This window comes from Herpailurus yagouaroundi, unplaced genomic scaffold (genome assembly GCF_014898765.1).
Source record: "Herpailurus yagouaroundi ecotype Mexico unplaced genomic scaffold, PumYag 140, whole genome shotgun sequence".
NCBI lineage: Eukaryota > Metazoa > Chordata > Mammalia > Carnivora > Felidae > Herpailurus > Herpailurus yagouaroundi.
This window is the reverse complement of record NW_024412395.1, coordinates 76,257,613-76,270,782: the sequence shown is the minus strand read 5'-3', so window position 1 is coordinate 76,270,782 and position 13,170 is coordinate 76,257,613. Positions and strand designations below refer to the sequence as shown.

Below are 13,170 nucleotides of genomic sequence, written 5' to 3'. Positions count from 1 at the left end.
GCATCTGCAAACTTTTTCCAGCAAAAGCCAGATAGTAAATATGTTGAGTTTTGATGGCTGCATACTCTATTACAATTCAAACAAGCCATAGATAATATGTAAAGAAATGAATGACTCTGTGTTTTAAGAAAGCTTTATTTACAAAAACAGACCAAAATTTTTCTGTTTAAACTATTTTTAGAAGTATTGCCTATTTAACAATACAGATTTTCTTCCCGACAAGCTCTAATACTACTTATTTATATATAAGCTATAACTGGTATGTAAATATATATTTTCTTGGCTTAACCTGTTACTTTGAATGAAATGTAAATCATTCTTAATCATTTAAAAGTAGGGCCTCTCCTAGGTAACATCTTATTCACCTAGTCTGAGTTACTCTGAAAGTAATCATATTTTGTTATCTTAAAAAAAAGGTTTTTGGGGCACCAAGGTGGCTCAGTTGGTTTAACGTCCGACTCTTGATTTCAGCTAAGGTCATGATCACAAGGTCGTGGAGTTGAGTCCTGTGTTGACCTCTGCACCAAGCGTGGAGTCTTCTTGGGATTCTCTCTCTCTTGCTCCGCCCCACCCCTCTCTCTCAAAATAAAATAAATAAATAAATATATTAATTAATTAATTAAAATAAAATTTTTTCATGAATTCATTGGTTTATGTCCGAACAGTATAAATTTGTGAAATGTTCATGTATAGTTTCTATTTTGTTAGTCTATTCTGAATTTAAAGAATATTTAGTGCAAAGCAATAATCTGTATAAATACAGTAAAATAACACACAAGACAAAGGAATTAAAAATATAGTGTATATTCTTATTTGCTGTGAATATGTACAATACCACTTTTATATTATTGCTTTATGATGGTTATCTCCAACCTTTTTGGCTGTATCTCTGCAAAACTTTTTCAGCATGCATCTTCAAGATATGCATCTTATTTACTTATAAATTATATATAGGAATGACTATTATTAGCTAATATTTCAAGTATATCACAATATACTTAGGGTGAGGCTTTTCATTTATCATAGTCTTACATAACCATGTAGCTAATAGACTTCTGATGATTTTCTTCTGTTTTGGCCAATCTCTTGTCAGATCTGATTAAATTTGTCATTATTTTTACCCTGTAATGTGGATGATAGAAACCTTTTACTCAGAGTAGAACTGTCAGCTCTGTGACTGCACATTATTTACACTTGCATTTGTATTATCATCTTTAATCTGCAGGTTCCTTGCATACATCTTTTTAGTTTAAGCGTACATATTACAATCTGTAGATTGATTTGGCAGGCCCGTCACTGTGCATTTCAGTGCATTCGGAGCAAATGAATGGAGAGGGCAAGGCTCACCCCCTCTGTGCCTGGAGGCCCCACTGTTCCTGGAGGGCATCTCATTTCCTGCGAGGCAAGATTTTCTGTGGAGCTGAGGGCACAATGCCAACCCAGAAGTTAAATACCGGCTAAAATGCTTTCCTTTTTAAAGAAAACAAACATGAATGGAGGTTCCAATATTTTCTTTCCACATCACAATAGATTGTATGTGCATCTGCATAAATCTCACAACTTTTGAGACCAAAGTTGATAAAAAATACCATCTTTTTCTTATGTAAATCTTAATCCTTATATTGTAGCTTAGCTCTTTCTTTGTTTATTTTTTTTTCACCCAGCTAGCTTTTAAAACAGAGTCTGGAGGCATCTGGGTGGCTCACTTGGTTGAGCATTTGACTCTTGATTTCAGCTCAGGTCATTATCTCAGGTTGGTGGGATCAAGCCCCATGTGGAGCTCTGCGCTGACAGTGTGGAGCCTGCTTGGGAAATCTTTCTCTCTCTCCCTCTCTCTCTCTGTCTCCTTCTGCACCCTCCCCCCCCCCCCCTTGCACATGCAGTCTGTCTGTCTCGTTCTCTTTCTAAAAAAAAAAAAGAATGTGACTAATGTTTCTTAGAATCTTGTGCAGTGTTTCACATATCATGGTTGAGCATTAAGAATACACATATACAAGGGCCCCTGGGTGGCTCAGTCGGTTAAGTGGACGACTTCAGCTCAGGTCATGATCTCCTGGTTTGAGTTCAGGCCCCACATCAAGCTCTGCACTGACAGTGTGGGGCCTGCTTAGGATTCTTTCTCTTTCTCCCTCTCTCTCTCTGCTCCTCCCCCCACTTTCTCTCTCTCTCTCTCTCTTTAAAATAAGTAAACTTAAAAAAAAAAGAGAGAGAGAAGAATGCACGTAGACATGTTTCACTCTAACATGAGCTCCAGGAATGTTTTGTGGACTTTATTGCCTTGCTGAGGAGGTGTGGCATATATCCTTTTTTTTTTTTTTCCTTTTTGGTAATTTTAACAAATTACTTGCTTGGACCCTCTCAGTTTATTGTTTATAGCATCTAAATGGAGTCACACCGCATATTTAAACTGTATTCTCTAATTTGCAAAATTAAATGTTTTTGCTCTCATTCTACTGTCCAGGTTAGCCATTCATCTTAATGTGTTGCTGCTACTGATTCCTAGAATATTCTTCTTCATTATTTATGTCCCTGATAAAAATGTTAATTTCAAGAGTTCAAATAATTTACTCTCTGGGCACTTTTATGTACCTGCATAATAAAGTAGATCAGACAGTCCAGGCCTGTGAGGAATAAGGTGGACAGGGTAAGTTCTTGATCTATGAAGGGTGGCAGGAGCGTGGTACCTTTCATTGCGTTTTATTGGTTTATTGATGCCACACTGACAAGATGTTCATAAAGGCATCCCACTCATTGGCTCTAGGGTTGTCTCTAGAAGTAAAGAGAAACAGTCAACAGTCATTCCCATCTTGAGAGAAGCTATATCATTTTCTTGCTGTAACAGAAGAGTGTCCTAAATCTTAGCTGTATAACAAAATCCCCAGATGGCTTTACAGAAATTCTGAGGCCAGTTAGAATCTCTGGTGTGGGACCAGCCATCTGTATTTTTAAGAGTTCCCCAGGTGATTCCATTGCACAGCCAAGGTTGAGGTTTCAAGAGGCTAATAAGCGGATTAAATCAATAGAAGGAAAATTAAAAGTGTAAGTCTCAATAAAGGTGAAGGAACTCAACAGTAGGAAAAAATTACCTCACCATAACATGGAAAAAAGTTGGGAAAGGATGGAACAATTTTGTAGCTTCAAGTTGAGGTAGTAATAGACATCTTCCCTTGATTGCTATGGATCACACAGTGAAGGTTAAGATGTTGGCAGAGAAAACCAAAGATTTATGAATTGATCCAAGAATGTCTGAAGGACTTTGAGGTCTTTGGCTTTGGATGATGGAGGCTTATGGACAAACCCTTCCAACTTTACATTATCTTTGGGGGCTTTTTGACCTATGGATATTTTTACCCTGGCATGCGTACCTACGCATGAGTGCTCACATTTAACCTAAGGCTGCTTATACCTCATTAAGAAACCTTACGTTTAGGGGTGCCTGGGTGGCTCAGTCGGTTGAGCGGCCGACTTCAGCTCAGGTCATGATCTCATGGTCCGTGAGTTCGAGCCCCGCGTCAGGCTCTGTGCTGACTGCTCAGAGCCTGGAGCCTGTTTCAGATTCTGTGTCTCCCTCTCTCTCTGACCCTCCCCTGTTCATGCTCTGTCTCTCTCTGTCTCAAAAATAAATAAACATTAAAAAAATTTTTTAAAAAGAAACCTTACGTTTAGAAGGTTTATTTGGTTTTGAAGATGTGCCAAGACTCCTGGTCTAGCAAATAAAGATAAAGTGGATCTGTTTTCACCTGTGCCACTCTTTTGATCTTTATCATATATTACCTAGCTTTTCTCAGAAGAATATACATCATGAGCCAGCCTCTGAGGGCATGGAGCCTTCCCTTCCTGTAGTTCTGGGGTCTGGTAAAGCATCTTCTATTCAATAAGTACTGACTGAGCATTTGTCAGTGACCCCTGCAAACTCCGCTTTCGTTGCAGGAAGCAGTACAAGTATTGATTAAGCACTCGGCTGACGTCAATGCGAGGGACAAGAACTGGCAGACCCCCCTCCACGTGGCAGCTGCCAATAAGGCTGTCAAGTGTGCAGAAGTGATCATTCCCCTGCTGAGCAGCGTCAACGTCTCCGATCGAGGGGGGCGCACAGCCTTGCACCATGCTGCCCTGAATGGCCATGTGGAGGTGAGTGCCCTCATCACTGGGAGCAACAATTCTTACTACAGACTCCCTTAGCCCCAGGTGAGACCTAATCTTAGTGCTGAGGGTTTTAGAGAGTGTGATGCTTACATCTGTATACCAAACCTTAGGCAACCATAGCAATTTTTAAATTCACAGCCAGTGGGTTAAAAAAGTAGCCATCACCTCAGTCTTTTCCTCTGACACACATGCCTCGCGGTTGTCTGTGACATCATCTTCATACTTTGTGTGAACTCCAGGTTTCTGACCCGCCTTGAGATTTGATGTTAATTTGACTCAGAGTATCTGCATGTTGGTTTTCTTCCAGATGGTCAACTTACTCTTGGCCAAAGGAGCAAACATCAACGCATTTGACAAAAAGGACCGGCGTGCTCTGCACTGGGCAGCATATATGGGTAAGGATTCCATGAATGGAAGGCAAAGTGCAGATACCTGTACCTAAAGAAGCCACAGCCCTGCCATTAACCATGTAGGCCTTCTCTTGGGCAGGCCTGACTTCGTTCCAAGGTTGGAATTCACCCAAGTTAAGATTTGGTCCCTTTTACTGGCATGCATAGAGCACTCTAGTTACACAGTTGCTTTCTCAGAGATTCGTTTACCCCACAGAGAGGAAGAGGGATGAATCATGGCCCAGACCTCATTGAATGGGTTTCAGTCGGGACTGGAGAGTGGCGTGAATTGAGCTTCTTTTGAGCTTGTCATGGCAGCAAAATGAAGTGTTCAAAAAGAAAGAGGGCTGGCTAGCAAAGCAAGGACATAAATTCCATTTGTCCTTTTATTTATAAATATTTTTGAAATAAACAAAAAGGAAGGAAGGGCAGCCCCCTGGCTGTTACGGAGGTTGAAGTGACGAGAGTAACCATGGAGTATCCTGCTTCTGTACCACCGCGAGGCTGGGGCTTGCCACTCGCGCTTCTGCCAGCTCGCTGGGGAGAGATGAAGGGAGCCGTGACATTTCCGTGTTTTTCCTTTTCACTTCTGTTGGCACGAATACCACTCACAAATGACAGACCTCATGGAATTTATTCTCAGTGTAGACTTGTGGGAAATGAAGAGCTAAGATCCTTCCTTTGTGTTTCTAACTGGAGAACGTCCTGCAATTTGAAAAGCTGATAGGATTCTGTCAGCCCCAAGTTATAAACAACCCGAATGCCCATCCACAGGAGATTGTGTTGGTGAATTATAAAGATAAGCACAATGGGACACTATCCTGTAACTATAGTGATGATGTCATTAGTATTTATTAACATACAAAGATTCTGTGATATGTTAAGTAAAAACAGATCAATACACAGTATGGATATTATGATCCTCATTTTTGTAAAAAAAAAAAAATCCATGCAATCTAAACTATCTGTTTGGCTGTCTATTCAGTATACACTGAAATGTCTGTTCAGTATTACACACTGAAATGTTGGCTGATCATCTCAAGGGATTGGCGATTATGGATGATTTTGGTTTCCTTTTAACACCGTTTTGCCTTTTCCGAAATCTTTTTAGTAGGCATACAGGCCTTTTATTATCATAAAAATAATAACATTAATTGTGGGGAGAAAAAAGAGTGGATTGGGTAGGGATGAAATAAATTATGTGGCTGTAGATGAGTCTGCATGGACATTTGTGCTTAAAACATCAGAATCTTAAGATCTTGCAAGCATTATCATTTTTTTTTAAAGACAGCAGGGACTTTTGTGCCGATTGAAGCAGATTGGATGTCTGCATGGTACCTGCAGGACTGGAGTCAAGAGGACATTTGCCAGACTGGTGTTTGTGTAGAGCACACACTAGACTAGTGTGAGATGGGACTCAAAGAACCTGGGGTTTCAAGTTTGTTCTTTGCTAACATATAGTTAAAACATTCGTGTAGAATTGCTTTCAGCATTTGTATGGAATTGCTTTTTGTGTGTCATCAGGATACAAATAGGAAAAAAATATATAGATGACTATCTTTAGGGAATAAAGGACAAAACCAGGACAAAAGATAACACCACTTAAGCTTAAGATAGCACCACTAGTAATTGAAAGTAATTTTTCCATATACAAGTCTTGGGGGAAAAGAGTCAAATTTTAATACAACAAGCCATGGCCAAATGCTCTCTCTGTGTCTCATACACACACACACACACACACACACACACACACACACACACACACACCTTCCGCCCCCCCCCCAATACACCCCTCCCTCCGTCTCTCTCTTTCTCACACATATGCACACACAATCCCACATGCATCTTAGACCCTTGGAGTTAGTACTTACCTTCTACCCTTCAATTATGAACCATGTTTAGAGCAATGACCCAAAGCATCAAATAATCTCCAGTCACAATATAAAGGCCAAACACATTTATCATACTATTTATATAGTGAGATAGGGTATAAAGGAAAATATTCTAGAAAATATGTCAACAGGAGTTGAAACTAGAAGGGTTTCTATTTAGCCAGTAATTCACAAGAATACTTTTAAGTTGAACCATATGAATTGCCACTTCTGTGATCCACAACTATGGTCAAGCAGCAGCAATATAATTTAACAATAATCTGGAGTTATTCCGATTGATTTTTTTTCTTCCATTAGTTTTTCCAAACCAAACTGTCATTGTTGGACTTTTCAGTGAGGAATGGCAATTGCTTTCAAAAGCATTGCTTTTATTTTAACATATTTTAGGTTGTGGTACTAACATATTTAGCAGGATTTGCAATATTGGTGACAGTAGAAGCTAATAGTGATGTTTTAGGTGGAATAAATCATCAAATTATCCTAAAAAGGTTCACCATGTCGTCTGTTGTTTTGTTTGTAAAGGCCACCTGGATGTTGTGGCATTGCTCATTAACCACGGCGCAGAAGTGACTTGTAAGGATAAGAAGGGTTATACCCCCCTGCACGCTGCAGCCTCCAACGGACAGATCAACGTTGTCAAACATCTCCTGAATCTAGGGGTGGAGGTGAGCTATGCTTAATGCATCAACCCATGGTGTATTTGTGGGTTTTCTGTTGTTCTGAAATTGAATCCTGTTTGATTTTTAATTCCAGAGGGTAAAAAAAAAAAAAAAAACCCACCTTCTATTCTAGCGTCCTGTCTTTTTGAGTTTACAGGGGCAATCAATGAAGGGCAATGGGGGCATATAGCAAGTAATGAAAAACCAGAAACAGGCTAACTTTCTGTATCAACATAGAGAATTATAAACATATATGTTGCCTGTAGTACATATTATTAACCTGTTGTTTTTTATTTATTTTTGGGACAGAGAGAGACAGAGCATGAACGGGGGAGGGGCAGAGAGAGAGGGAGACACAGAATCGGAAACAGGCTCCAGGCTCCGAGCCATCAGCCCAGAGCCCGACGCGGGGCTCGAACTCACGGACCGCGAGATCGTGACCTGGCTGAAGTCGGACGCTCAACCGACTGCGCCACCCAGGCGCCCCAACCTGTTGTTTTTTAAATAGGCTACGGTTCTCCATCCCACCTTCAGAATTCAGCCTTCTAAGTTGTGGTGTACACGCAGAAATAAAGGAGTGAGTGGCAGGGACAAACAGCAGAAATGTCCAATGCTGAGCTGGAGAAGTCAGCCCCATCCCAGCCCCTCCCTCAACTAGCAGAACAGGGGCAGTGTGGGGCTTTGGAACATCCCTGTCCCTGGAGGAAAGGAAAACCAAGTTGCAATGCTGAGACTGAGATAGTGAAACCCAGCAGTGCAGCAGTTCTGGGACAGCAGGAGAGAGCCCTGAGCTAAATCCCTAAGACAGCTCTTGGCTCTGCAGCTGGGACGTGGCCGTGGGAGGTGTCGGACGGCAGAGCCAAACCAAGTGGCTTCTGAGCCCAACTCCTAGTTTAGAATCTGCAGCACCTCCCTGCATATCTCCCAACCCTTCGCTTCCCGTTCTCTGTTGAGTTTTGGCTCTTTTCTTCCCTGATTCAGTTCTCCTCTGCCATTTTGAGGCAGTTTTGCCTTTCACTCTTTATCCCTTCCCTTGCTGAAAAATCTCTCCCCATGACTTGAAACCTCCAACTCTTCCTCCCAGTTCACTTTTTGTCACATTCACTTTTTGCTGTCTTTATCTCGGGATGACAGGCATTCCCAGGATGACCACACCGGGACAAGAGAAAGCTCTGAATAATTATGTTGGCAGATGGAAGTTTACTTCCCTTAGTGTAGCCATTAGGCTTTCTTGTGGAAAATGCAATAAAGTGGCTCTGGTGATTTTACCCATCCTGTGTTGGACTCATTTGCAGATTGATGAAATCAACATCTATGGAAACACGGCCCTTCACCTGGCCTGCTACAATGGGCAAGATGCTGTAGTTAATGAGCTGACTGACTACGGTGCTAACGTGAACCAGCCCAACAACAGCGGGTTCACCCCTTTGCATTTCGCTGCTGCCTCCACACACGGTGCTTTGTGTCTTGAACTATTGGTAAACAACGGGGCGGATGTTAACATCCAGGTACGACATTCTCAGTCTCTCTCTGGGCTAAATACCTTTGCGTTGAGCCTCTGTGTGAGCAAAATCAACTGTTGTAAATTATGTCCTGTTTTAGTAAACAACAGCCTTGCCCTGTGTGGGTGTGTTACAGAAACTTAGCTGTGTTGTTACCACAGAAATGGTAGGACCGGGTGGAAGACATTGAGGGTCTAGCCACATGCTTTTGGTAGCTTAGTGAATGTTCTAGAGCAAATACTGGTCTCAGGGATGTTGACTTGGCTTGGTTTCTAACACTGAGGTGAATGTTGAGCTAACATGGCAGAACTGCTTGAGAATCAAAAGGAAAGCCTAAGCCAATGATCTCAGGTCTGCTCCTAACCCTGGCATGGCCCTCCAAAAAGTTTCTCAGGCACTGTCCAATAGTAAACCCTAGATAGTGGCTTTAGTAATGTAACATTGACCTGGACCTGATAGTCTTTATTCAGCACACTTACTGAAGATCATCTCGTGCCCTCTGTTTAGTTCGGAAGGAGTACTCCAAGATGACATATGAGTTCTGCCTTCAAGGAATTTACAGTACGGTAAGGAGATAGTGTGCTCAAGTGTTCGTGAGGCAAGAGAGGAATGTGCTGAGTGGCTCGAGGAAATAATAGAGTGCTGCAAACTGTAAGAAGCAGTGCTTATTTCTCGAGGATCAAAAATGGAGCCTGCTTTTGAGCTGAGACTCAGAAGATTGATATCAGTTGATATGAGGAGGGATAGAGAGAATCTGAGAGAGAGCACTCCAGGTAAAGAGAACCACATGAAAGGGTTTGGGAATTCTGGATAGGAAAAGCTCTGGGTAGACTCTAGGTTAGTAGTTAGCTCACTATAACAGGTAACCAAGAGGAGCTTATGCGTGCAGCCCTCACCATCCAGGTTACATCATTTGAATGCATTCAGGTTGTAGCAGAATATCCTAACCTGTACCAAGTGACCTTGTACTCATCCTCAGCTTCTCTTATCCCAAGCACACAGGAATCTTAAAGCAAGGTCCCAATGTGTTCTGCCTCTGCTTTTGAAAAATTACCATTCCTGAAATTTAATTTTAAGAATATTGGATCAATCTGTTTTATTTTTTTTCAACGTTTTATTTTATTTTTGGGACAGAGAGAGACAGAGCATGAACGGGGGAGGGGCAGAGAGAGAGGGAGACACAGAATAGGAAACAGGCTCCAGGCTCTGAGCCATCAGCCCAGAGCCCGACGCGGGGCTCGAACCCACGGACCGCGAGATCGTGACCTGGCTGAAGTCGGACGCTTAACCGACTGCGCCACCCAGGCGCCCCTGTTTTATTTTTTTTAAGATTTATTTACTTAAGTTATCTCTCTACCCAACTTGGAGTTCAAACTCACAACCCCAAGATCAAGTGTCATATGCTCTACCAACTGAGCCGGCCAGGTGCCCGTGGATCAATCTATTTTAACGACCTTTCCCATTCACTATTAAAATCTTTTTACTTTTTTTGTTACAATTTTTAATAGTGAGGAAATATGAGATGAATTTTCAGAATGGTGATTTATTGTGCTTGAATGAAATGTATGAAAGAAAGTACCCAGGAGCAAGGTGAGATGTGACCTGACCAATGAAAGGGCTTATCAACTAGCTGAGGAGTTTGGGCTTCTATAAGCTGTGGGGACCAATACTCATTATAGAGGTCATGTGATCTAAACTGACAATTAGAAATAGTAATCTGGGGGCGCCTGGGTGGCGTAGTCAGTTAAGCGTCCGACTTCAGCCAGGTCACGATCTCGCACTCCGTGAGTTCGAGCCCCGCGTCAGGCTCTGGGCTGATGGCTCAGAGCCTGGAGCCTGTTTCCGATTCTGTGTCTCCCTCTCTCTCTGCCCCTCCCCCATTCATGCTCTGTCTCTCTCTGTCCCAAAAATAATAAACGTTAAAAAAAAATTAATAAAATAAAAAAATAATAAAAGAAATAGTAATCTGGCCACAGAACACCAGAGAAAAAATTGTATATATGACTACATAAAATTTTTAAATGTTTATATGGCAAAACAAAACAATCCCCCAAAAAACAAAACAAAACAAAACAAAACAAAAAAACGCAGACATAAACTAAATTGAAAGAGGAACAACTCAAAAGAATTTTTTCTGTAATACACATGATAAACAAAATGTTAACACATTTAATATATAAAGAGCTCATAAAAATCAATAAGAAAAAGTCTGATTGGGTACCTGGGTGGCTCATTCGTTAAGCATCTGACTTTGGCTCAGGTCACGATCACACAGTTTGTGGTTTCGAGCCCCACATCAGGCTCTGTGCTGACAGCTCAGAGATTGGAGCCTGCTTCAGATTCTGTGTCTCCCTCTCTCTCTGCCCCTCCCCTGCTTACTCTCTCTCTCTCCAAAATGAAAAAACATAAAAAAAAAAGTCTGAAAATCTTCTATAAAATCTGGGCAAAGGCCGATCACAAGACTGATAATACAATATCCATTAAACCTATGAAAAATATTCAGTGTCATTAGTAACTAGAAAAATGCAAACTAACACACAGGTATATTTGCCTTTAAGATTGGCAAATATGAAAAGAAAGGAAAAAAGTAAAAGAAAAAAAGATTGGCAAATGTGAACAAGACTTATAATACCTAGTGTTATCAGTGAAAAAATTAATATGCAGTAACTAAATATCTAATTTTTTAATTTAAAAAAGTATGTGTCTGTGTATATGAATAAAAAGAGAAAAATATTTGGAATATATACCAATATAATATCACTGCAGAGAGGCTAAATTATGATTTGGGTTTTTGGTTTCTTTTTTATATACTTGTTTTAATCTTCTGATTGTGATACATAAGCATGTGTTATTTTTATATCCAGGTGAGAAAAAACTATTTTCATTTTTATAAAAAGAAAATTCAGGTGTAGTGGACCTAGAGAGAGGACAATTAGAGAATAAATGAAAGTCAATAAAACTGGTCTAGATAAGAAGTAATGAGCCTAGGGGAGTTGGGACAACCAACAGAAGAGAGAGGCTTCGCAGAAAGAAAATCAATGAAATTTGGATGGATAGGAGATAGAGGAATTGAAGACAAATGTGAGAAATGAAATCGGGTTAAGAGATAATACAGAATAGTAGTTAAGTGTTCAGTTCTGAGGCTGGACTGCCTATATTCCAATCCTAGCCTTGACTTTCAGTAATTATGTAATCATAAACAACCTCTCTGTGTGTCCGTTTATCTGTAAAGTTGGGGAAACAGTAGCTTCTTCTTCATGGAACTGCTGTGAGGACCAAACAAGTTACCTCACATAAATTACTTAGAACAGTGTCTTCCACAGGGCAAGCACTCAATAAACAATTATCGTTATTAAGGGGGATGTTAGGAGAAAGAGTAGGCTTAGGAGGTAAAACTGGTAAGTTTAGTTTTTGAGAAGGTGATTTTGAGCCTTTGGTACAGTCTGAGAAAACCAGCAATGGAAAATGTGATCCTCCAGCATGGGAGAGCAGTAGAAAATAGAAGAAAAAAAATTAGGCTGCCTCATTCACACAGAGGTGATCGATAGTGGAGGTTCAGAGAAAAGGTTGAGGTCACCCAAGGAGGGAGTGCATCACAGCATGAGGAGAGGAAGGATGAAGGATGCCAGAAACCCTTTGATCTTAGGATCAGGAAGAGGAGGAAGAGCCAGAGAAAGGGATGAAAAAAGAAGAGTTGGAGAAGATAGAAAGGAAGTGGAGGGGAGTATAATGTCTTCATGAAGGTGGAAAACAGGCAGAAATGAAGAAGAGAGTGTTGAGTGGAGTCAATCCAGGGTGCTAGGTGGGGGTAAGAGACGAAGGGGCATCAAAGAGACTGAGGACCTGTAACCCAAGGTGGGAAGAGTCATCATATGGCGTTGAAGTCACAGAGGACAGTGGTGAGAAGGCAGGAGGTTTACAGGTGGCCAAACTTCTTGTCCCCAAAACTTGTGACACTTGTATTGCCATACTGGTATCTGAAGGAAATCCTTGAATTCTCCAAAGAAAGGAAGATTATTGAAGTTAAATAAAGTAGCTCGCTTCACCAACCTTCAGTTAATTAATTCAAAGAGCTGTCTGATGTTCTCTATTCCCTCTTCAAACCATGCCAACTGGTGCTCTCAGTGTACCTGAGAACAAGGCTAGAAGGCCACTTTATGGCACACCTCCCTACTTCTCCCAGTTAACTATGCTGTCTCAGTTTATGGTAGCCTTCTCTCTCATAAAATGTGCCTGGAAAGCATGACCACTTAATTTAAAGAATTAATTTTTCCTGTACACTGCTAATCATCAATACAATATGGAAATACCCCCCCTTTTTTTTTTTAAATCTGAGACTTAGGTTTATGTAATAGCTGATCTGTGTCAGTGGGACTTTGGTTCAAATCTAGCCTTCTCCTTCAGTCTCCTTCAATCTACTCTGTTTACATCGGATTTCCTTCTCTTGAATCCTCCTTCAGGATTCCGGATTCACCCTGGAGCCATAATCTGTCTCCCATTTCCGTAGAGTCATTCTGTCTGACTCTGGAGGTAGCTTTCTAATTGAAGTTGTTATCTCTGTGTACCACAGTGCTCCCTGGAT

The 13,170-nt window shown here is 41.0% G+C and overlaps 1 protein-coding gene and 1 long non-coding RNA gene across 13 annotated transcripts in view; one reads left to right on the top strand and one right to left on the bottom strand.

Moving 5' to 3' along the window:
* The window catches only part of ANKRD44 (ankyrin repeat domain 44), a 330,752-nt gene that overhangs the window by 184,324 nt on the left and 133,258 nt on the right, over nt 1–13,170 (top strand). For all 12 annotated transcript variants that reach the window (XM_040475746.1, XM_040475744.1, XM_040475747.1 and 9 more), the window contains exons 5-8: nt 3,931–4,131; nt 4,454–4,541; nt 6,950–7,092; nt 8,382–8,594. In XM_040475746.1, the coding sequence (XP_040331680.1) occupies nt 3,931–4,131; nt 4,454–4,541; nt 6,950–7,092; nt 8,382–8,594 (645 nt within the window). The remainder of the gene's footprint in view (nt 1–3,930; nt 4,132–4,453; nt 4,542–6,949; nt 7,093–8,381; nt 8,595–13,170) is intronic.
* LOC121030869 (uncharacterized) lies at nt 7,135–8,374 on the bottom strand. The gene is made up of 2 exons (XR_005790448.1): nt 7,577–8,374; nt 7,135–7,366 (listed from the first exon to the last, which is right to left on the bottom strand). It is a non-coding gene; the product is annotated as an uncharacterized LOC121030869 (long non-coding RNA).